The 22,328-nt window shown below is 45.9% G+C and overlaps 1 protein-coding gene across 4 annotated transcripts in view; it reads right to left on the reverse strand.

Moving 5' to 3' along the window:
- The window catches only part of PPP2R5D (protein phosphatase 2 regulatory subunit B'delta), a 57,752-nt gene that overhangs the window by 8,522 nt on the left and 26,902 nt on the right, over positions 1–22,328 (reverse strand). For all 4 annotated transcript variants that reach the window (XM_080998149.1, XM_080998147.1, XM_080998150.1 and 1 more), the window contains exons 4-14: positions 21,680–21,879; positions 20,718–20,828; positions 17,140–17,232; positions 15,747–15,877; positions 15,057–15,116; positions 12,950–13,058; positions 11,395–11,448; positions 6,858–7,028; positions 6,403–6,530; positions 4,768–4,869; positions 1,531–1,603 (exon numbers count right to left, since the gene is read on the reverse strand). In XM_080998149.1, the coding sequence (XP_080854275.1) occupies positions 1,531–1,603; positions 4,768–4,869; positions 6,403–6,530; positions 6,858–7,028; positions 11,395–11,448; positions 12,950–13,058; positions 15,057–15,116; positions 15,747–15,877; positions 17,140–17,232; positions 20,718–20,828; positions 21,680–21,879 (1,232 nt within the window). The remainder of the gene's footprint in view (positions 1–1,530; positions 1,604–4,767; positions 4,870–6,402; positions 6,531–6,857; positions 7,029–11,394; positions 11,449–12,949; positions 13,059–15,056; positions 15,117–15,746; positions 15,878–17,139; positions 17,233–20,717; positions 20,829–21,679; positions 21,880–22,328) is intronic.

The raw sequence follows: 22,328 nt of genomic DNA on the forward strand, positions 1-22,328 counted from the left end.
TCCCACAATTATCTGGAGGGCAACAGGTTCTCCCAGGGCCCTGCAACAGAGTATTTCCTGGCCTGGCCTCACTGATGGTGAGAAGAAAGAGCCCCCTTTTATGTTACTTTAGTTTCAAGGGAGCCACTCACAGTTATAAGGAGCTTCTGCTGAGTAACATGCAAAAGGGCACAGAAGAGTATCTGCAGGCTGCGCTGTTCCCTAATTATGTTTTCTTGATGCTAACCACTTCTGTTTCCAAAGGTCACTGCTCCAGGGAAGGGCCGTAGCTCGGGGGCAGCGGACAAGTTTTCCGTGCAAAGGTCATTTACGTAATAAAAGATCCTGCTTGTTGGCTAAGATCAACGGCAAAGGCTGTCACGGAATCCTCACAAGAACAGTCAACTGGGCTGGTGAGCAAAAGGGAAAGGGCCTTCTTGGTGGTGGCCTCACAGTTGTGGAACTCCACTACTGTAGAATTACTGAAGGCCCCTTTCGGCATTATCCTTAAAATGTGACTCATCTGCCTTTCCGTAACAAAGTGCTTTTACACCAATTCCCAAGACTTGGTAATTCCTTACGTTTCTGGAATCTTATGTTTAGTATTCAAAACGGGCATCAATTGCATCTGTGGGGGCTGTGCCCTAAAAAGCAGCATATAAATGCTATAAATAAACTAATGGTCCCAGGTTGAATTACTCGCCTTTGCAAGTAGGGGTGCAAAATGCTCTTGGCCTGAAACTCTGGAGAGCTACTTCCAGTCAGCCTAGACCAGGGTTGTCAACCTGGTCCCTACTGCCCACTAGTGGGCGTTTCAGGATTCTAGGTGGGTGGTAGGGGATTCTACGGCACAAGCTGAATCCTCCTTCCATTTAGAACAGGTGGGCGGTAAGGAAATTTTACCATCAAGAAAGATGCATTGGTGGGCGGTAGGTATAAAAAGGTTGACTACCCCTGGCCTAGACAATACTGAGCTGGCTCAATATAAGGTGGCTTCCCATGTTTGTTCCAAAGCTATCAAAACTTACCAAGCTATGAAGCAGGCATTTAGTAACCATATTTGAAATGAGCAAACAGAGGTGACAGGAGCTGATTAAATACCTGGATGCTACTTTGCCAGGAAGAAGTGAGGGAGAATTAAACTGTGTGTTTTAGCAAATACCTTGCGGAGACATATCTACCGTGCTCAACAAAGGAACCATTGGTCTTGTTATTTATAATCTCTTAACTTATGCATCTGACAAGAATTGCCATTTTACAGATGAGGAACTGAAACCAACAGCAACTCGACCAGGGCCATGCAGAAATTTAAAACCACAGTGCAGGGACAGCCAACCTGGTGCTCCCTTCAGATTTTGCTGGGCTCCAATTTCCATTGGCATGTGCAACAACATCTGGAGGGACACAGGTTCCCTGTCCTAGGCATAGTTCAATGCTTATTCACTGGAGCAAACACATAGAGTTTATCGTTAAGGTAACATGTTTGTGCTTTGGGTAACCTAAGAAAGTACACTACCAAAACCTATTTCCTCTGTTGCTAACAACTATTACCTGAGGATTTTGGCGGGCCAGCTCCTCAATCTTGTGCCACATCTCTTCTCGTTCCTTCAACCTGAACCGCCCTCTGAAGACGAAAAGGAATTTATTTTAGGGTGGGTGTTATTTTTTCATTTAGACATTTAACCTGCACCCTCCCTCTAGAGCTCTGGTCAAGTTATGCCATTCTTCAAAACCCAATCAAATGCTCCACATTAAACAGATATATTAAGTAATTAACTGCCTTCCACACATATCAATGTACAAAAAAAATTAAAATAGCCAAGCAGTTAAAAACACAGCAAACAACAGCAGGTGTGTGTGTGTGTGTGTGAATGCAAAGTAGACACCCATGGCAGAGACCCATTCATCCAGATGGGAAGCCAATGGGACAAAAATGTCTTCAGTTGGTTTTTGAAACTGCAGACAGCCTGCCTGCTATATCTCAACAGGAATGCTATTCCACAAAAACAGGGGCAGCTCCACTGAAAGCTTTCCTCTTGTTCCGAGTTACTGTGGACTGGGCTTCCGTTATCTTTGGAACTTGCACGAGGCTTCCTGCAGGCTGCCTACCAAGTGGATTCAAATGTAAACACATCTACCCTGCTCTTTCCTTTTTTAAAAATTAAGATGGCTGAGGAATCGCTCAAGCCGCGCCTCAAAGAGACAAGTTTGTTCCCAGCTGATCCTTTCACCTCAGATTACTGAGGGACCACAGTCACCCCGATTTATCCCTATCTCCAAGCGTAAGAGTCCTCTTAGTTCATGCCCTTTTCATAAAGGAGGCACAAATCCCTAATCTGTGATCTTCCCCTCTTTCTTAATCTTATTTGTGGCACAACCCCAAGGAGCCCACCCCCTCCCCAAGGCTTTGTAGCACCTCATAGGTCAAGTTCTCCTTTGCGCAGAACCGAGAGCTTTGCAGAACTGGGAATGCCAAGTACAGTTAAGCTCTTAAGTCTGGCAGTTTTACTGGGGGCAAAGAGTACCTAACAGGCTCAACCATGTGCGTGTTCAACTTGCTCTGAAAAGCTTCTGCTTCCAAAAACTGGTTGCTGGGGATCACAAATGGGTCCTGTTTGCAGGCTTCCCGTAGGCCAGCGTGAGAACAGAAAGCTGGGCCAGATACTGGTGTGATCCAGCAGGGCTCTCCTTGTGTCCTTACAATGGATATAAGTATTTAAGGTAGCCACATGACTCTTCCTTGGCTGCTTTTAGTTTAGAAGCCCTGTTGGGTTCAGTGGAGTTTATTCCCAAGAAAGCATCCACAGGACTGCAGCTCAGCCTTCTCAATGGGGACAGAGAACAATGGGATGGCATTCAGTGGTGGCTTTGCACTACAGTGGTACCTCAGGTTAAGAACTTAATTCGTTCTGGATGTCTGTTCTTAACCTGAAACTGTTCTTAACCTGAGGTACCACTTTAGCTAATGGGGCCTCCCGCTGCCGTCACCACACAATTTCTGTTCTCATCCTGAAGCAAAGTTCTTAACCTGAGGTACTATTTCTGGGTTAGCGGAGTCTGTAACCTGAAGCATCTGTAACCCGAGGTACCACTGTATTGTAAAGCGCTTCTGCAGCGTAAGGCAGAGCACCCAATTTCTGCCAATCCTCCCTGCCCATTGACAGCCCTAAACACCTTCCAGAAAAGCTGCTACTGAGGGTTGTGGAACCTTGCAGAACTACAAGAGCCTACGGGGCAGAGGGACTGAAGGTGGTGGGGAACAGTGGCAACTGAGTGCCCTACCTTATGGGATTTCCACTAGCACAATGCCACAGCTGGGTAGTTTAGCTAAGGTCCCTGCTGGGCTTAGGAAGCACAGTGTTATGGTAACCCCCGTTTATTCAAGAAGATTAGACCCAGAAAGTATCTGCTCCGCCCAGTAACCAACAGGGTGTCTCTGGGCTCCATCTTATCGCCTGTGCTTTCGAACATCTTACACTGTGAGAAGTCACACGGCTGTGGTGTCCCCAGTATGTGGCTGACAGGCTCCTCTGTCTCTTGTTTGAATCCCTACTAATCCCAAGGAAGCCTGTGGAGTCTCAGACAGGTGTCTAGAGGTGGTTTAGAGGTGGCTGAGGGCAAGCAAGCCGAACGGAATCCAAATACGACAGAGATATTGCGAGTGCGGAAAACAGCCAAAACTGGAAAGAGATATCCAACCACTCCTATATGGAATGGGGCTTTTCCCTGAAGGATAAAGCTCACAGCTTGTAAGTTCTTTTGGACTACCTGTGGAAGCGCCGTCGGCAAGGCTACTGCAATGCATTCCATGTGGGGCAGCCTTTCAGAAACATTCAGAAACTTCAAGCGGCTCAGAATGAGGCCACTCGGATGTTGGTAAGGGCCAAGGGGGTCAGAATACGCAGCTCCAATATTGCATCAGTTGCTCTGGTCGCTGGTGAATTTATTTTGCTAGTGATATCCCATATGGCCGCAACGGGGCTACGTTGTGGGTCAAGACCACCTGTATAAACCTGTTTGCGCTTTAAAATCAGCCCTGGGCCGACTGGTTAAGATCTAATAGGCTAGCAGGCATAATAAACAGAGTGTTCTCGCAGTGGTCCTTCCCCCCTTTGAGGAATTCCTTTCTGCCTGATTTGCCTGTGAAAGAAACTCCCATTTCTTTCAGGTAGCTTTGTCTTAAATGTTCTTTAGGTGTTGCTCATCTACCACCTTTTTCAAGGTGTTTTATGTGGACACCCGTGCTGTACCCCCCGTGGAAGCTGCTTGTGCCATAGCTTCCATAGACCACACCTGGCAAAAAGCTCAAAAAAGGCACCAGCTCACGTCTGGTCAGCTGCAAACCAGGTTTTATTCCAGAAAACACTGATTTACTCTTTCTGCTTTTACCTCTGGTGAACCACATTCCTGCCATCCCTGAGTCTTTCAGCAGACTCATAGTCAGTATAGTCCCTTCTTCAGTGTCCCAAGTCTCCCTTTTCCAGTCCCGTCTCCTCAGAGGTAAGTCCCAATCTCCAGGGACAAGCAGTTCCTCCCAGAGCTGAGGCTCTTCCCCTTTAAAGCCCTTTGTGGCTTAGGGCCCTCGTATCTACGGGACTGCTAGGTTAACAGGAGCTGGGACAGAGCAACGGGAGTTCACCCAGTCGCGGGGATTCAAACTGCTGACCTTCTGATCGGCAAGCCCAAGAGGCTCAAGTAGTTTAGACTTGGTAGCTGCTGTCAAGTGGGATGGCCCCACTAGTCGCAGGGTTAGCTGCAGGCAGAGTTTCCCCAGCCACGAGTACTCACTTCTGCTTCTCTGCCTTGTACTGCTGTGTGCAGTCGTCAAACAGCTTCTGGTTCATCTCCATGAACAGCTTCAGTGCATTGTAGATCAACCCATGGATTGTCCTTAAAAAAAGAAGAGGTGGAGAATGAATTAGAAGGTGGGGAAACTGCCCTTGCACAGAAGAGATTTAATGGACCAAGACAGTAAACTTCCAATACATGATAAAAAAAGGAAGAATAGCTTCAAATGCCAGGACATTTATCCCTCCACTACCCCTAAGAAGACTGGCATAAATCTGTAAGTCAGGGTGGGGAACCTGTAGAACTCCAGAGGATATTGGAGCCCAACTCTCATCAGTCCCGGCCAGCATGGCAAAAGGAGTGATGGGGGCTGGAGTTCAACGGATCCCCCATCCCAGTTATAAATTGTTGCCATGGTTGAGAGACAATGGAGTGTGCATCCAGGGGTGAAGTCAAACCACTGCATTAGCAGCATCCAAGTGACCTCCCTGGCGTGCAAGCCTGGGCAGTGTATATGGAGGCCAATGTGGCATAGTGGTGAGAGTACTGGACAAGGACCTGGGAGACCAGGGTTCGAATCCCCACTCAGGAGTTGCTGGAAGGAGGCGTACAAGGCACCATCCAATCATCCTAGGGATTCCAGATTTGTGCAGGGTTTATTCCTTAAGGCCTTTTCTTCTCCTGAAGATATCCCTTAAGGCAGTGAAGGTTTAGGATCAAGAGTATTTCTTGTAGATGGGCTCCATTCCCTGGTTGAAGAGCCCCATATGCCTCTCACTTCCTTTTACAGCACATGCTCACCAAGGGTTTGAGTGTCAGGAGCTCGTCCTACACTCGAGTAGGACCCTGGTAGAGACACATGACCGACTGGCATGTTCTCTCCCTCCTGATCATTCGTTCGGGATATTCAAAAGCTTTCTTCAGCCCGAACATCACAGCGACCAATGCCAACAGACACCGGCACACTTAGGGATCCGCAGAGTGTATGCAGTTTGCGTAACAGACCTCAGCAACTCAGCATTTTGGCTAATCTACTTTATTTACATATAAACACAGACGGAGCACTGCAACATGGCTCCCTCTCTCTCTAGCATCAGACAGCAAAGAGAAAAAGAACAAAGGACAAGAGTCCCACTGCACGGAACACAGTAACACAAACATCCTGTCTCCGTCACTTCCCACTCTGTGGAGTCAAAACATACACCGTCATGTGATAGACAACAATCCCATGACTGCAATCTTGGAGCAGGAATTCTAACATTTGAGACCCACTGGCTACCCTCACTTGATTTAGCTGGCCAGTCAAAGAAGTTTCCCAGAACATGGCCATTACTGCATGCTGACAGCTTCTAGGAGCCACAGGTGAGAGCTGAGTGCAGCGTGGGGACCAAAAGTGGACAAACCACATAAAACTCCCAGTTACAAATGATCTTGATAAAAAGAACAGACTCAAGGGGAGGCAACCTATTCCATACGCCCATCCATATTGCTAGCAATCATCGTCATCAGAGCCCTTTTCTTTCTCCCTCTGCCAGACTATGCATGAGCGGCACCAATAGGCCGTGGTGGAAGAGCAAGGCGGAGCTCTCTCAATTGTACTTCCACTCATGCCCAGTGCACACAGAAATGACCTACTTGTTCCAATGACTTTTGGAATTCTTGTAGAGTGCCGGGAACATGATGGGAAGAATTTTGGCTGCATTGTCACTGATCAAACTCATGATGTATTCATTGTTCCAATAGTACAACGCCCTCTCGGCCACCTGTACAAATAAAGCAAAACATAACTTCTGAAACAAGAGAGACCTTTTAAAGGGGGAAGCAGGTAATGCAATATGAAGGTGAATTAACAGAAACCTAGTGCCCTTATCACAAGCAGAAACAAATTCATTCTATTATCTGCTGTGCAAACCACATCTGGGGTACAGTGGCCTGTTCTGGAAGGTGCACTTTCCAATTGCTCTAGCTATAAAAACTTTCACTGGATAATTGCTCATCTTGTGCACCAACATGCTTCAGACTTTCAGCGTTTCACTCTGCATTTGAACAGAGACTAGAGCTGTTGCCAGCACCCTGAGTTTAGAACCTACCTGGAAGTGTGGGCTGGAGACACACTTTGCCAGTTGCCTGAACAGGGGTTCCATAACCTTCACAAACTCCGAGGGTTCAATGACATCTAATATTTCTTCCAGCTCATTCAGGAACATCACCTCCTTGGGACTGTGTGTTTTTGGCCAAAACTTCAGCAAGCCCATAATCACCTGAACAGATGAAGAAACGAGATTTTTATGAGCGTTAGAGAAACAAGCAGGAACATTTGCTGGTGATAGCAACAAGAATTTTAAGTCTGGAAGAAGAAAAAATTGCCAATAGTGAAATCCTGAGGCCAAAAGATAGCAACTTACCCAGGACCTCTACCCTCCAAGCTTGTTTTTTTAAAATGTGAATAATTAGTCAAAAGGCACAAGATACAGTGTTGATTTACTTAATGTGACATAATTAGTGCACATACAGATTTTTGAGAAATTTTTGATTTCTGTTGAAAGTTATTAATCATCACACACAAGGTGAAGAAGGGGAAGAGAGAGGAGGGCACAAGTTTGTTATCTGCCTATCTGTATAACTCCAAACCATTGTTTAGTGTTGCATCTGATCATATCCTGCATCTTACACTGCATTCCAAGAGGAATCTACAACAAGGGGAGCACTTCATAAGGAGGTATGCTGGTTTCAATGCAAAGCTAGAAATCTCTAGCTGCTTCTGTGCTGTTCAGCCCTGTAAGCTTCAATTAGTTTCATGAATCAACTATGGTTTTAGTTGTTTATAAATGAAAAGGCTATTTTTAATCGAGGAGTGAAATTTAACCAGAAATCCTAGTAAGATTAATCTAACCAGTAAGAACTTGGGACATACGTTGTTTTGTTTAAAGAATGCTTTGCTTCTGGTGTGTGTCTGTCACAGGAAATGGCAAACATTCCATATGACCTTCTCTTCTGGTAGCTTTTGCTTATTGCACTGGAGGTTTGCATGTTTTTCTTAAAAGTGTCTCAAAAAATGCAGCTTGTACTAAGGTTTTAGAAACCTATAGGTTTCAGAAATTGATTAAATAATAAATCAGTTAAAAGGGAAGCGGTTGTTCACCTAAACATTCTGCAACTAGTTTACGCCCTCAGTGCTTGTCTATGAATGCTTATCTTGCAGTCATCCTCTTGACTGCTTGGAAGAGAGATCTGCCTTAATTTTTAATCGGACCCAGAAATTAATATTGCTGCAGAATAGTGTGTGAAGCAAACGTAATAATGCGAAGTCAGTCACATATTTATCACTGCAACGTTAAACAAGGTCTGCGTTACACAAACGTGCTCCTCCCCTAACCCAATTTCAGTCGCTCTACTTATGACCTAACACCAATTTCATAGAACCTGGAACAACAGACAAATCAAGTAATCTACAGACAATCTGCTGCACTCATTACACTTGTCAGCAGCGCTAACTGAAGTATCTTTTCACCTAAGCTTCTACGCTTTCAAAGAACGTGCCAAGAATACTTTGCAGCGGCCCAGCCTGATTTTTTCCAGGGCGTCAGTGCAATCAAAGTTCAAACCACAGATCAAAGAAGACAACAATGCAGTTTCAGGAAGGACGGCAGCGTGTCCTAAGTCACAAGGATCCAAAGGGATTTGGGGAAGTGCACTGCCAGGCAGGGCAAAAAGAAGACCAGCTGAAGAGTAAGCTTGCCTGTTCTAGCTTTCCTGATTTGTGTCCACATATCAAAACCAGCAGTAATTCTAATGGGAGCGCATTGGATCTTTCACAATTCAAATGAGAAGTACAGTGGTACCTCGGGTTAAGTACTTAATTCGTTCCGGAGGTCCATACTTAACCTGAAACTGTTCTTAACCTGAAGCACCACTTTAGCTAATGGGGCCTCCTGCTGCTGCCGCGCCACCAGAGCGCAATTTCTGTTCTCATCCTGAAGCAAAGTTCTTAACCTGAAGCACTATTTCTAGGTTAGTGGAGTCTGTAACCTGAAGCGTATGTAACCCAAGGTACCACTGTATGAGGAATGACTTAGCCCCAAACATTTTACTGAAGGGTCCCTACACGAGAGTCACAGCCACCTACTCATCTAAGTTTATGCAGCCTTATTATGGTATAACTATACAATAGTAATACTTAGCACTGCAACAATCAATGCAGAACTCCATGTGCTGCTTTTCAGCTAGAAAATGTGCCCTTCTTTCGGAGTGACTTTAGCTGTGTTTTCCTCAAAGTTCTATTGTACTTTGCAGAACTTGCACACCATTCTTTCGAAACAGAAGCGCCTTGTGTTTTCAGTGTTCCTAAATGCTTAGCTTTTGGAGCACACAGAACAAGATCTTCTTCAGCATTCTTCCCAATGCGCTTCTCCAGAGTGATTCTAAGAGTCAATTTTCAGGGGCTGACTCTCCTCTCTTCACTCTGATTGGCTCCCGTACGCAAAAAAAGGGTGAAAGGGCTTCTTCTTAGTGGCTAAAAAGCTCCCCTTTCATGCTGATTGATGGCTCTAGGATGCTGGTAACAGGGATGGCTGCTACAGAAATAGTAACATGTCTCCAACTCCCATTGACACCACACCATTACACCTCTGTTCAGTGTAAGTCAAGTTTCCTATGCTTTTTATGTTCACAGGGCAAACTACTTTTAAGCCATTCGTGTTGATGGTGAGATAAGCTTGCATTGTTTTGCCACTGTCATAAACTCCACAGTACAATAGGTCAACAGTGCAGAAGCGGTTTGAACTCTGAAAAACCAACTTAACTCCTTATTTACAGAATGTACACACTGGACTTTCTTTTCTGCCACACGAACAGCCCTCAGAGTATTTACAACCATACAAACAACACAATAAAAACCAGTAACGTGAAAGAAGTGAATCACTATTACAAAAAAAATAAACAAATCACCCAGCACTCTCAAAAAAATAATCAAAAACAAAATTTTAAAAAATCAAATCGGGGTCACTAAACAGTATTCGCAACCCTCCAGAACAAAAGAATGCCTCCTCAGATATTGTACCCTGAGCCCATTTATGGTTTAAATAAGATCCATCACCCACACTCTGAAATGGGCTTAGAAACTAACTGCATAAATATATGCATAATCTTACTTATATGCCGGCTTTACAGTTTTAAACCACACTCAAGGCAGCTTACAACATGCAAAAAACGCATAAAAAAAGTAGTCATAAACAGTAAATAAAATATTAAAAGATGTACAATTGAACGATTTCCACGCAAATCACAAGGATCTAAAATGAAGATACAAAAGACCAGTAGCAAATAACCCCCTGCCACAAGCAAAAAAACAAACGAACAAAAAAACCCAAACAACACCCCAGCCACAAAGAGTGAGCAGCGTCAAGGGCACCAGCAAGATCTGCAATATAATGAAGAGTGCTGCCGTTCAAAGTGCCAGCCAGCAAGGTCTGCCTTCTCTAGGCTACTCCATTCCATCACACCTACCTCCTCTCCCCCCCTTTATTTTCCCTCTCCCATTGAAGTCTGTGCTCAAGCAAACGCTGGGTTTTCCCCAAGCCTGCTGACAATTCTCTTTTGTGAAAGCGTGGTCTCCTTTTGGCTAGGTAAGGAAAGGCACTCAGAGAATGAGTCCGCCATTAGTATACAGAAATCTCCGAAGGCCGCATGTGCACCATGCATTTAAAGCGTTGTCGTATGTCATTAGTCATGGTTTCCCCCTAAAGAATCTTTGAAAGTGGCCTTTGGTTACAGGTGCTGAGAGCTCATAGGCTGACCCCTATTCCCCTTACGGAGCTACAATCCCAGGAGTAGTTTAACAATCAATCCCTCTTGGCAGGGAATTCTGGGAATTGTAGTGCTGTGGGGGGAATAGGGGTCACCTAAGAACTCTCAGCACTCTTAATTGTAAAGACGGAGTGCCCTATACGCATTACAATGCTGTGACACCAGATGGCGCTGTGTTGTCCCGCCTTTCACCAGCAGGATTTCCCTGTATGACATTTACAACGCATTTAACTGAATCGCTTTTTTGAGCCTAGGGCTTGCCAATCAGAAGGTTGGTGGTTCGAATCCCCGTGACGGGGTGAGCTCCCATTGCTTGGTCCCTGGGCTCCTGCCAACCTAGCAGTTCAAAAGCACGCCCCAAAAAAGTGCAAGTAGATAAATAGGTACCGCTCCGGCGGAAAGGTAAACGGCATTTTCATGCGCTGCTCTGGTTCACCAGAAGCAGCTTAGTCATGCTGGCCACATGACCCGGAAGCTGTACGCCAGCTCCCTCGGCCAGTAAAGCGAGATGAGCACCGCAACCCCAGAGTCGGTCACGACTGGACCTAAAGGTCAGGGGTCCCTTTACCTTTTAAATCCACCCAGTCTCAGAAGCCTTTTTCCCCTCCAGAGATTACTGTCTCCTAACATCTCTCAGCACCCTTAATGAACTATAGTTCCCAGGATTCTTTGGGGGAAGAAGTCATGACTGCTTAAGGTGGTATGGTACTGCTTTATACAGTGCAAACAGGGCCTAACAGCAGCAGCAGCAGCAGTGGGAGGTTTCCATACGAAGTTTCCAAATATTCTTCCAAGGCAGCCCCACCCAGAGGGAGCACTTACCGGTTCGGTCAGGCTGCTGTCTTTCTCCAAGAACTGCACCACACAGTATGCCAACTGCAAGGAAGAGCACAGTACAGTCAGAACTCCAGGCACTATGGAAACGGCAGAGGCAGGCAGAACTTGTGTGGTATCTGAAAGTATTTATAACCAGCCTTCCAATGAGATGGCGCAGATGCAAGTCAGCTGCATCCAAGCCCACAAATCCAATGCTGCAAGCCTGAGCACAATTACACGAGGGTTCAGTTCCCTAGAATCGGTGAGATTTATTTCCGTGCCAAGAGAAAGTCGTCCGATGGCACCACTTCCATGTTTGTACATCAACTGAAAATAGGCACCTTGAACAGCTTTAGAAGGGGATTAGAGTCCCAGAGTATGGTTTGGGGCAGGAATGGGGAACAGGATCCAGCCAGACCCCCCTAAACCCCACCCTGTCAGCTGAAAGGGGGTCAGCTACCTTGGAAGACCACTGACAATGAGCCCCCTTTGGTATCAGTATGCAGAGATGAAATTTGGAACGGAAGCAGCGCTTCAGAGGCCTTGCTCTCAGGGAGCCCCCACATGCAAAGGAAGGATCAGGAGCTCACTTTAAGCTCCCGATTATTCCTCTGTAGCTGTGTCCTCACCTGCCCCACACCTGATGTCAGGTGCATGGGAGAGTTGAGCGTGATTGGGGGGTGGGGAAGGGCCTGCAGGCAAGAGGTTCCATGCCTCTTGTCCGCCACCCGCGGAACGAGTCTGCCCCTGCGGCTTGATGGAGGTAGAAACTGTCTCTCATGCCTTGTTACACTGCCGTTTCTACGGGGATATACGCTCGGTATTTATTACCCCTGCTATGCAAAAATCTCGAAATGACTCCGAACTTCAATGTCTAAAATCCCTGGTAGAGGACAAGGATCCTGAGATCACCTTAAGGGTAGCCAAATTCTGTGCAATTGCTATAAAACGTAGGGAGCAATCTGTGCTATCATAATGATTAAGGCCTTAAATGATAATTTTAGGTTATATGTTAGTGACTAAGTTTTAATTTATATATTTTTAAACTGTTGCTATATCTGTATTGTCCCTGTTATACCTAATTGCAAATTCAAATGTATCCCTATCGTGTTTTATGACTTCCTTGATATTGTACGTGGGCTGGAACTGGTATATGACCGAAATAATAAAATTCATACTTGTCCGCCACCTTGCAGAAGCTAAGCAGACCCGTGTTTGGTCACTAACTGTATGGAAGACCACAAGTACGTGCCGCTGTGGGTTCCGTGATGGAAGAAAGGCCGGATACGATTGTATTTTAAAATATATATATTTTAAAATACTAGAAATTGACAGGTTTATCACTATGATTGATATGTCTGTATGCCAGCCCAAGGATCAGAGACAGAAAATCTCTCAATACCAGCTGCTGGGGAACCCAAGTAGAGAGAGTGCTGCTACTGAATAGGACGCTGGACTAGATGGGCCTTTGACGTCATCCAGCAGAGCACCTCTTAGGGTCTTAAACCTGCCTGTCATTTTAGGGTGAGCACAACATACGTTGACTAAATGTGCTTCTTACCTGGGGGTGGTAGACGCTCAGAGATTTCACTTTGTGCAACGGCAGCAAGACCCGGATGAGGAACATCTTGTGCTCTTCCTTCAGGGGCAAAGCAAATCCATTGATTATACTGAGGAGAAGGGAGAGAATAGTAAACATCCAAGACTTGCACTGTCTGTGCATGTTTGTATGTGCACAGAGCAGTTCCCAGCCTCCCCGCCTTGCTGCTGTGCCTCAGCGTCAGGATATCCTGCAGGAAACATCTGCAATGCTCCCAGGGACTCAGCTGCAGGGTTCATATCATGCTTTCTTGAAAGACTCTTAAGCAGAAATGTGTGTGCGTGTGTGTGTAAATTTCACTTGACGGCCTAGCTAGCAATCACCTATTGAGGCTAAATCCTGGTAAGACAGAAGTACTGTCTCTGGGGGACAGGCAGCTGTGGGGGACTCCCTGGTCCTGAATAGGGTAACTGGGCCGCTAAAAGACCGGGTGAGCAGCCTGCGGGTCATTTTGGACTGACAGCTGACCATAGAAGCACAGGTTAATTCTGTGTCCAAGGTGGCTGTCTACCAGCCCCATCTGGTATGCCGACTGAGACCCTACCTGCTGTGCATTGTCTCCCCAGAGTGGTACATGTCCTGGTTATCTCCCACTTGGACTATTGCAACATGCTCTACGTGGGGCTACCTTTGAAGGTGACTTGGAAACTACAGCTAATCCAGAATGCAGCAGCTAGACTGGTGACTGGGAGCAGCTGCCGGGACCATATAACACCTGTCCAAAAGGATTCATATTGGCTTCTAGCACATTTCCGAGCACAATTCAAAGTGCTGGTGCTGACCTTTAAAGCCCTAAACAGTCTCGGCCCTGTATACCTGAAGGAGTGTCTCTACCCACACCATCCAGCCCAGACACTGAGGTCCACCTCCGAGGGCCTTCTGGCAGTTCCCCTACTGCGAGAAGTGAAGTTATAGGGAACCAGGCAGAGGGCCTCCTCAGTAGTAGCACCCGCCCTGTGGTAAAAGGTAAAAAAACCCTGGAGGATTAAGTCCAGTCAAAGGCGACTATGGGGTTGCAGTGCTCATCTCGCTTTTCAGGCCAAGGGAGCTGGCATTTGTCCACAGACAGCTTTCCGGGTCATGTGACCAGAGTGCCTAAACTGCTTCTAGCACAACGGAACACTGTGACAGGAGCCAGAGCGCATGGAAATGCTGTTTACCTTCCTGCCACAGTGGTACCTATTTATGTACCGTATTTTTCACTCTATAGGACGCACTTTTTCCCCTCCAAAAATGAAGGGGAAATGTGTGTGCGTCCTATGGAACGAATGCAGGCTCCTTGGCTTCAGCGATAGCAACGCGAAACCTCCGAAGCGCAGAGGGAGCGCTCCCTCCGCGCTCCGGAGGCTTCGCATTGCTTTTGCTGAAGCCTGGAGACCGAGAGGGGTCGGTGCACAGCGGGAACTCGTGCTGCGCTCCGAAGGCTTTGGGTTCCTTTTGTTGAAGCCAGGAGAGCAAGACTCCTGGCTTCAGCAGAGAGGGAGAGCTGCCCAGCGCCCCTTCAGCGAAGCGGGAGGAGAAATGGAAGGGGCTCCGTTTCTCCTGCCGCTTCGCTGAAGGGGTGCTGAGCAGAGAGGGGGAGAATTTTTTTCCCTTGTTCCCCCTCTAAAACAAGGTGAGTCCTATAGAGCGAAAAATACGGTACTTGCACTGGCGTGCTTTCGAACTGCTAGGCTGGGAGGAGCTGGGACAGAGCAACGGGAGCTCACCCCGTTGCGGGGATTCGAACCGCCAACCTTCCCATCGGCATGCCCAAGAGATTCAGTGGTTTAGACCACAGCACCACCCGCGTCCCTTCCACTCTGTGGAACACCCTCCCATTAGATGTCAAGGAGATAATTAACCATATGACTTTTTAGAAAACTTCCGAAGGCAGCCCTGCATAGGGAAGTTTTTAATGGCTGATGTTTTCTTGTGTTTTTGATATTTTGTTGGGAGCTGCCCAGAGTGGCTGGTTAACCCTATCAGATGAGCGGCATATGAATAATAAAAATATTATTATTGTTCCTGCCAAGGAGCCCCCTACAGAACAGGGAGGGAATAATAAAGAGAAAGGTGTACCTCTTACCTCCCTAAAATCTCTAGCAGTTCTGCAATTCCATTATGGTGTTCTGTCTCATAGATAAACCTGAGTAGAGAGAAGCAAGTGTCAAGTAGAAAACACAGGCTGGCTTCACGGGAACAGAGGCTTGTGCTCTCCACCCCCAAAATAAAAATGCTCCACATTCTGTCCCTGGAGGGGAGCAGGAAATCTGTAGCCATAAGCAGCACATCTGCATAGATTTAGTCGCTGTGTTCTGCTTTCTAAAGTGGGGAAGGCAAATAGGTCTGGATGTTTCTGGACAAGGAATTCCAATGACTGGGGGAAAGCATGGCGCAGACAGGGTGCGGCAAATAGGAGCGATAGGGAAGGAGAGGCTTGCAATGGGCCCTGAGATGCTTGCCCTGATCCTGCCATCAGGTACCATAACACCTAATCTTCCCTGCAGCCTTGTGAATCAGAAACTCCCCAGCCAGCACGGCCAATGACTGAGGATGCTGGGAGGGGTCATCCGACAACATCTGGAGGTTTGCAGGTTCCCTGTTCCTGTTCTCAGTCACTCGTAGGTCTTCCATCTATTTATCTAATCATTGTTGGAGGTAAGAGGACTACATGAAACTCCAAGGAAATGCAGTGCAACCGCTCAAATTAGGATTCAATCCTCCACACACACAAACATTCACAATAGATTAAATATTGCCGGTATCCAGTATTTACCTGTAAAATATGTTGTTGATCTGCCGCCTTATATACGCTCGGAGGCCCAAGAATTTCCCATAAATCCTATGCAAAATAGTCTTCAGAAAGTCCCGCTCTCTGGGATCTTCACTGTCAAACAGGTCCAGCAGCTGTGGATGGAGGATTTAATTACTCTATTGGGCACTCGAATCCAGCACTAACAGATTCTCCCCACCCCACCTTCTGCTGGTGCAAAGGAGGGGCACTGGTGCTTTGTCCATGCTTTTCCCTTCATTTCAGCAACTGTTTGCAGTGAAATAGCTGCTGGAACAAAAAGGGGGGGGGGCTTCTTTTGCTGCCTGCTAGTGCTTTGAAGTCTTGACTTTGGGATTTCAAAGCACTAAATGCCCTAATGTCATTTGTGATGCCAGCTGGTTGCTCCGCCCCAAACTATCAAATTTTGCAGATGTGGCAGGTCCTGATAAGGATCCGACCCGTGAAGCCGGAATGATTCTCTGCCCCTAAGACTCAAAGAGATCAAACTCATACTCAGAAAATAACTCCGCTGAAACAAATGGGCATTAAGTCATGCTTCTTCATTTCAATAGGTCTACCCCAAGTATGACTTAGACAGAGACACCACTACAGAGAAGGTTCTCTCCTGTATTGTCATATACGGTATCGCATGAAATGGTGGAATATGGAGAAGAGCATCTGTTAATACATAAGTAATATAGCAAAAGGTGATCACATAATATAACATTTTGTGGGTGGGTGGGTGTGGTGTGTGGGTGGGTATGGATATATATCCCACAATCAAGTATTTGTTCGCTATGCGTTTAGACACCTCCAAAGGTATCACAACCAAATTTGATGCGATGGTTGATGAAATCAGGCAGCAGGGTTTTTTTGTTTACACTTGGATGCAACTGGATGCCATTTTGAATAAAGATGGCGGACTGAGAGTGGAAATCAACATAGAATTGAAGTCAGTGTTCCATCAGTGCAAGGACTATCTCCTCCCCCAACCCTGCAGAGCAGATTTCTGGGGGAGGGCACAAGGTGTGTATGTGCATGTGTCTGTGTGTGCAGGGGAGGTAAGTTCCACTGCACAAACATAAATCCTTGTGGTAACGGAACGAGTGAACTGAGTACCAACCATATCTCTTTGTTCCATTTCCCCCCCGACCCATGAGACTGGATCCTGCCATTACCAATTTTCTGTTTTTATTACACTGTTTTGCTTCTAGTATAGGTTCCCTCAACCTGGGGAGAGATTGCCCAGCCAACTGGCTCCCTCCCCAAGGTCACCTGTCGGCCCCACCTCTTCTCTATCCTGTCCTGACCGGCCCCCATGCCATTTTTAAATATTAAGCAGTTTAGAAATCCTTTGAAATAAATGCCAAGTTAGGAGGAAGCTGCCGTTACTTACTGACAATACAAACTTCTGGTCAATATATTTCTTGGCTATGTTTGGTTGGAAGTCTGGGGACTCCAGGAACCTCAGAAAGAATTCATAAACCAGCTAAGAAGGGAGTGGGGAGAGGAAAAAACAGGAAAAGGATTATTTGTAAGTATAAGACTGGTTATTCGTATTGTGTACCTGCTGCAAATACAGGGATGCAGACGTTGTGCCCCTCCAGCCAGTTAAACCACAAAAAATGGTCAAACCTATTTGAAGAACAGTTAAAGCCCACTGACAACAATAAAAATTAAAACAGATTATCCATTGGGTTTGGGTGTGGCCTCGTGCCTGGCAGTTAACAGATTGTATCAGAAACTGAAAATGATTTCCAGAATGGAAAGAGGAATGCTTTCTTTTCTTTTCTTTTTTTTAAAGAACTGAATGGCTTTAGCTTGACAGTCCTTCTAAATGATAAAGGAGATGACAGAATGGGAGACAGGACAGAATGGGGAAAGATTCTCCCTGCCTTGCGAAAGCTAAATAAAAAGAAAGGAAGTATGTAATATCAGAGAGATGCGAGAGCAGATTGGCACAGGAAAGAGGAGCCAAAATGATGTCTCTAGAGGAAGCTTTTATCTTTATTTTCCCTGCCAGCGGGAGAACAGTCATGTCACAGGACCTCTGAGAAAGAAGACTGCAGAAATGCAGACAATTCATCTCAGCAGGAGCCTAATTCAGTGATTAAAGACCTACATTATTATGCTGGTTGGAGAGGCCCTTCCACAGCAATACAAAGGGACCAGCAGTGGGACCCATGCAGGTTTATTTGGAAGCAAATGTGCTCGTGGGATAGCTCAGTTGGTAGAAGACGAGACTCTTATTAATCTCAGGGTTGTTGTTGGGCAAAATTGCAGGAGGGGGGGATGGACTAAATGACCCTTGTGGTCCCTTCCAACTCTATAATTCTGTTTCAAGTCTCATCAACATACTGCACAGGAGCTTAAGAAGTTGCTGTATGCTAAACCTTGGTCCCTCAAGCCCAGCACCAACTTGTTGTTGAAGAAAGCATATAGTATTCTGTTAGAATGGGAAAAGAAAAACGAGGAGATCAAATCAGTTATGATTAAATGGGCACAAGAAATAGGACATAATATACAATTTGAGGACTGGGAAAAGCTGTGGAAGGTAGACTTGAAATTTACAGACTGTTCTCTTTTGAAAGAAAATTATATGAAAATGATGTATAGATGGTATATCACACCAGTAAAAATGGCAAAAATGTACAAAACCAGGTCAGATACATGTTGGAAATGTAAAGAAAAAGAAGGTACTTTGTATCATATGTGGTGGGAATGTAGAGAAGTTAAAAAAACATTGGGAGATGAAATATAACGAATTGAAAAAAATGTTCAAAATGACATTTGTAAAAAAAAACCAGAAGCATTTTTGTTAGGGATTTTGGACAAAACCTGCCAAGAAAAAGCAAAGAACTTATTTACGTACGCTACAACACTGGCAAGAGTCTTGTTAGCACAAGGATGGAAGAATGAGAAAATCCCAACGAGAAAACAATGGCAAGAAAAATTGATGAGCTATGTGGAGTTGGCAAAATAAACTATGTGAGAAGGACAACCGTGACTTCAAGGAAGAATGGGAACTTTTTACAAACTATCCAAAAAAACAACAAAAAGATTTGGACTCCTTGGCAGGTTTTGAATAAACACCCACAAATTTATTAGTAGAACGTATGATAGATAAGGCAATGATATGTACAATTTTGCAACATGCAGAGAATAACATGTATAAACAAATCAGAGAGGGGAGCTGAGGGAAGTCTTTGGAGGGTGGGAGAGGGAGGGAGGGGGGAAAGGGGGGGATTTAATTGGTTATATTGATTTATAATTTGATTTGTTAAATTTGTTCAATAAAAATATTTATTTAAAAAAAAGAAGAAGTTGCCTTATGCTAAACAAATAGAGGGAGAAAGGTTGTTTTCTGCTGCTCCAGAGAAGCGGACACGGAGCAATGGATCCAAACTACAAGAAAGAAGATTCCACCTAAACATTAGGAAGAACTTCCTGACAGTAAGAGCTGTTCCGACAGTGGAATTTGCTGCCAAGGAGTGTGGTGGAGTCTCCTCCTTTGGAGGTCTTTAAGCAGAGGCTTGACAACCATATGTCAGGAGTGCTCTGACGGTGTTTCCTGCTTGGCAGGGGGTTGGACTCGATGGCCCTTGTGGTCTCTTCCAACTCTATGATTCTATGATTCTAAACCTTGGTCCACCGAGCCCAGCACCAGCTGACTGCTGCTCTCCAGAGTTTCAGGCGAGAGTCTTCCACAGACTTATTTGCAGCTGCTGTGGATTCCACCTGGGACCTTTTGCATGCAAAACATTGCTCCAGCACTGAGCTACAGCCCTTCTCCCTAGCAAAAGCCAAGGCGGCTGGGACATCTCAGAGGCAGTAACCTCCATGGGCCCCACCTCCTAGCCACAAAATGTTTAAACAGCGATGGCTGGTGGAGGAAAACCACTTGGAACTTCTGTCTGGAAAAAAAATCAGCATGCTCTCTCCTGCTCCCTCTTTCAGATCCTAGGAGCTTATGCCAAGTAGCTGCTCATTTCACATATAAGCAAGTCACTGGTTCTCCATCGACCCAAGAAAGAGACCAAGTAGGGCATGGTGTAAATGAATATGATGCAGCAACTGTGCTGAGGGCAGAGGTGAGTGGCTGTAATCTGTCCTGCCTAGGAGACCGACTAGGAACTTTGCTAGAAGCCTTGAGTTCCATCATGTACGAAAAGCAAGATTTAAATTATGATTATTTATTAAATTTATTAGTCACTTTTTTCCTTATTTACAAATGGAACTCAAGCAGATCCACATAATACATGAGCGACACATACCGTATTTTTTGCACCATAACACTCACTTTTTTCCTCCTAGAAAGTAAGGGGAAATGTCTGTGCGTGTTATGGAGCGAATGCCTGCGGGTGGCGGGGGGGATCTGCTGCAGTCGTGAGCTGAGGATCCATGGTTCCCCTTCCTTCCCTCCTCCGTGGTTACAAAGCATAGATCCACATGGATCCTCAGGATTTTTGCATTGGGCTACTCCAAACTCACTGTCAGATCACATGTCTGTGGCCACAGCATGAACCACAAAAATCATATATCCACTATTTCGTTTAGAATATTTTTTTTCTTGTTTTCCTCCTCTAAAAACTACGTGCGTATTATGGTCTGGTGCGTGTTATAGAGCGAAAAATACGGTACATTAAAACAAGCATAAAAACAAAATTGAAAAATCTAAAACTCGCTCGCATTTTTAAAAGACAGGACTAAAGCAACCCACCCACCGATGGAGGCCGCATATAATTACAAGTCAAAGGCCTGGGCAGAAGGGGGGAAAGGATTTTGTCTAGCACCTCAATGTAAATTATGATGGTGCTAAGTGTGCCTCCCTGGGAAGAACATTTCACAAGAGGGGAGCCACCACTGAAAAGGCCGTTTCTCGTGTTGCCATGCTCTGACCTTCCATGGAGAAGGGGAAGGGACTCAGATGACGATTACAGGGTCCGGGTGCGGCCAAATTCTATATAGTATTACCTGGAGGTGTGGCCAAGCAGCTTCTAGCGTAGGTTCATCTTCCTCAGGGTCAAATTCTGCTCCCGTAGGATTGGATGACGGGGGAAGCGTACGGAAGAGATTTACTGAAAACTGAAGATGCGATAAGGAAGTTGAGAAGTTTGGGAAAGTTGAGAAGTTATTGCCGTTATTGTTTCTTAATGTATTTACAATATTAAAAAACACAACTACAGTGGTACCTCGGGTTAAGAACTTAATTCGTTCTGGACGTCTGTTCTTAACCTGAAACTGTTCTTAACCTGAAGCACCACTTTAGCTAAAGGGGCCTCCTGCTGTCGCTGCGCTGCCGCTGCGCTGCACGATTTCTGTTCTCATCCTGAAGCAAAGTTCTTAACCCGAGGTAATATTTCTGGGTTAGTGGAGTCTGTAACCGGAAGCGTATGTAACCTGAAGCGTTTGTAACCCGAGGTACCACTGTATATACAACATAGTTAACAAACAAAACAATACCACCCATAAAGTTCAAACGGTCCAAAGATTGTTTAATTAGCCAAAGGTCTGGGAGAAATGTTTTCGCCGGGTGCCTAAAGATATGTAGTGAAGGCACCAGGCGAGCCTCCCTGGGGAGAACATTCCACAAACAGGGAGCCACAACAGAAAAGGCCTGTTCGTATGTTGCCATCTTCAGGGCCTCTGATGGAGCAGGCACACAAAGAAGGAGGACCTCAGATGATGATCACAAGTTTAACGCAGTGCCGCTTTATCAGAAGGGCCACGCACCCAACACATTTTGTATAACACCTATCGAAATGACGAGCTTGTACAGAATCCCACTCTGCATCCCGTGCACATTTTGGTACCCACAACCTCTCACACTATTAACCCTTTTCAGCCTGGAAGTACAGAACACGCCTTTCTTGACTTTGGAGTGTTTAAGTGATGTCACCGCCCGAAGCACAACCCAGCCATAAGCTCGGCCTTACCATGATAACAGCTTCGGGGTAAATGGCCTCTGTGACAACATCCCGGTTGTGTGTGATGTATTCCACCATCTCGTTGAGGCCCGCTCGCTTCACCTCTTTGAACTTCAAGTCACTGAGCGGGTCAGAGACAAAGTCGAAGAGGACGCAGCATTGCCGCAGCTTCTGTATAAAGAGCTCTTCCCGTTCGTGAGGAGGTGCATCTGAGGAAACAGAGAGAGAAGGCAAAAAAGGAGAGTCCTCTTTTTCCACTGCAGCTCATCAGTTGAGCCTAAGGACCAAGGAAGGGCCTGGCAGCTGGCAAAAGGCGCGCCTACTCCAGCATCCTATTCTCACGGTAGCCAATCGGATGCTCACATGAAACCCACAAGCGGGACCTGAGTGCAAAAGCAGTGCCCTCATTGGTGACTGCTAGAAACTGGCATTCTGAGGCACACTGGCTTCAACAGTGGAGATGGAACAATAGTCATTGTGGCTAGTAGTCGCTGATAGCCTTAAAGGTAAAGGGTAAAGGGACCCCTGACCACTAGGTCCAGTCGTGGCCGACTCTGGGGTTGCGGCGCTCATCTCGCTTTATTGGCCGAGGGAGCTGGTGTACAGCTTCCGGGTCATGTGGCCAGCATGACTGAGCCGCTTCTGGAGAACCAAAGCA

This window comes from Podarcis pityusensis, assembly GCF_964106645.2.
Source record: "Podarcis pityusensis genome assembly, chromosome: 3".
NCBI lineage: Eukaryota > Metazoa > Chordata > Lepidosauria > Squamata > Lacertidae > Podarcis > Podarcis pityusensis.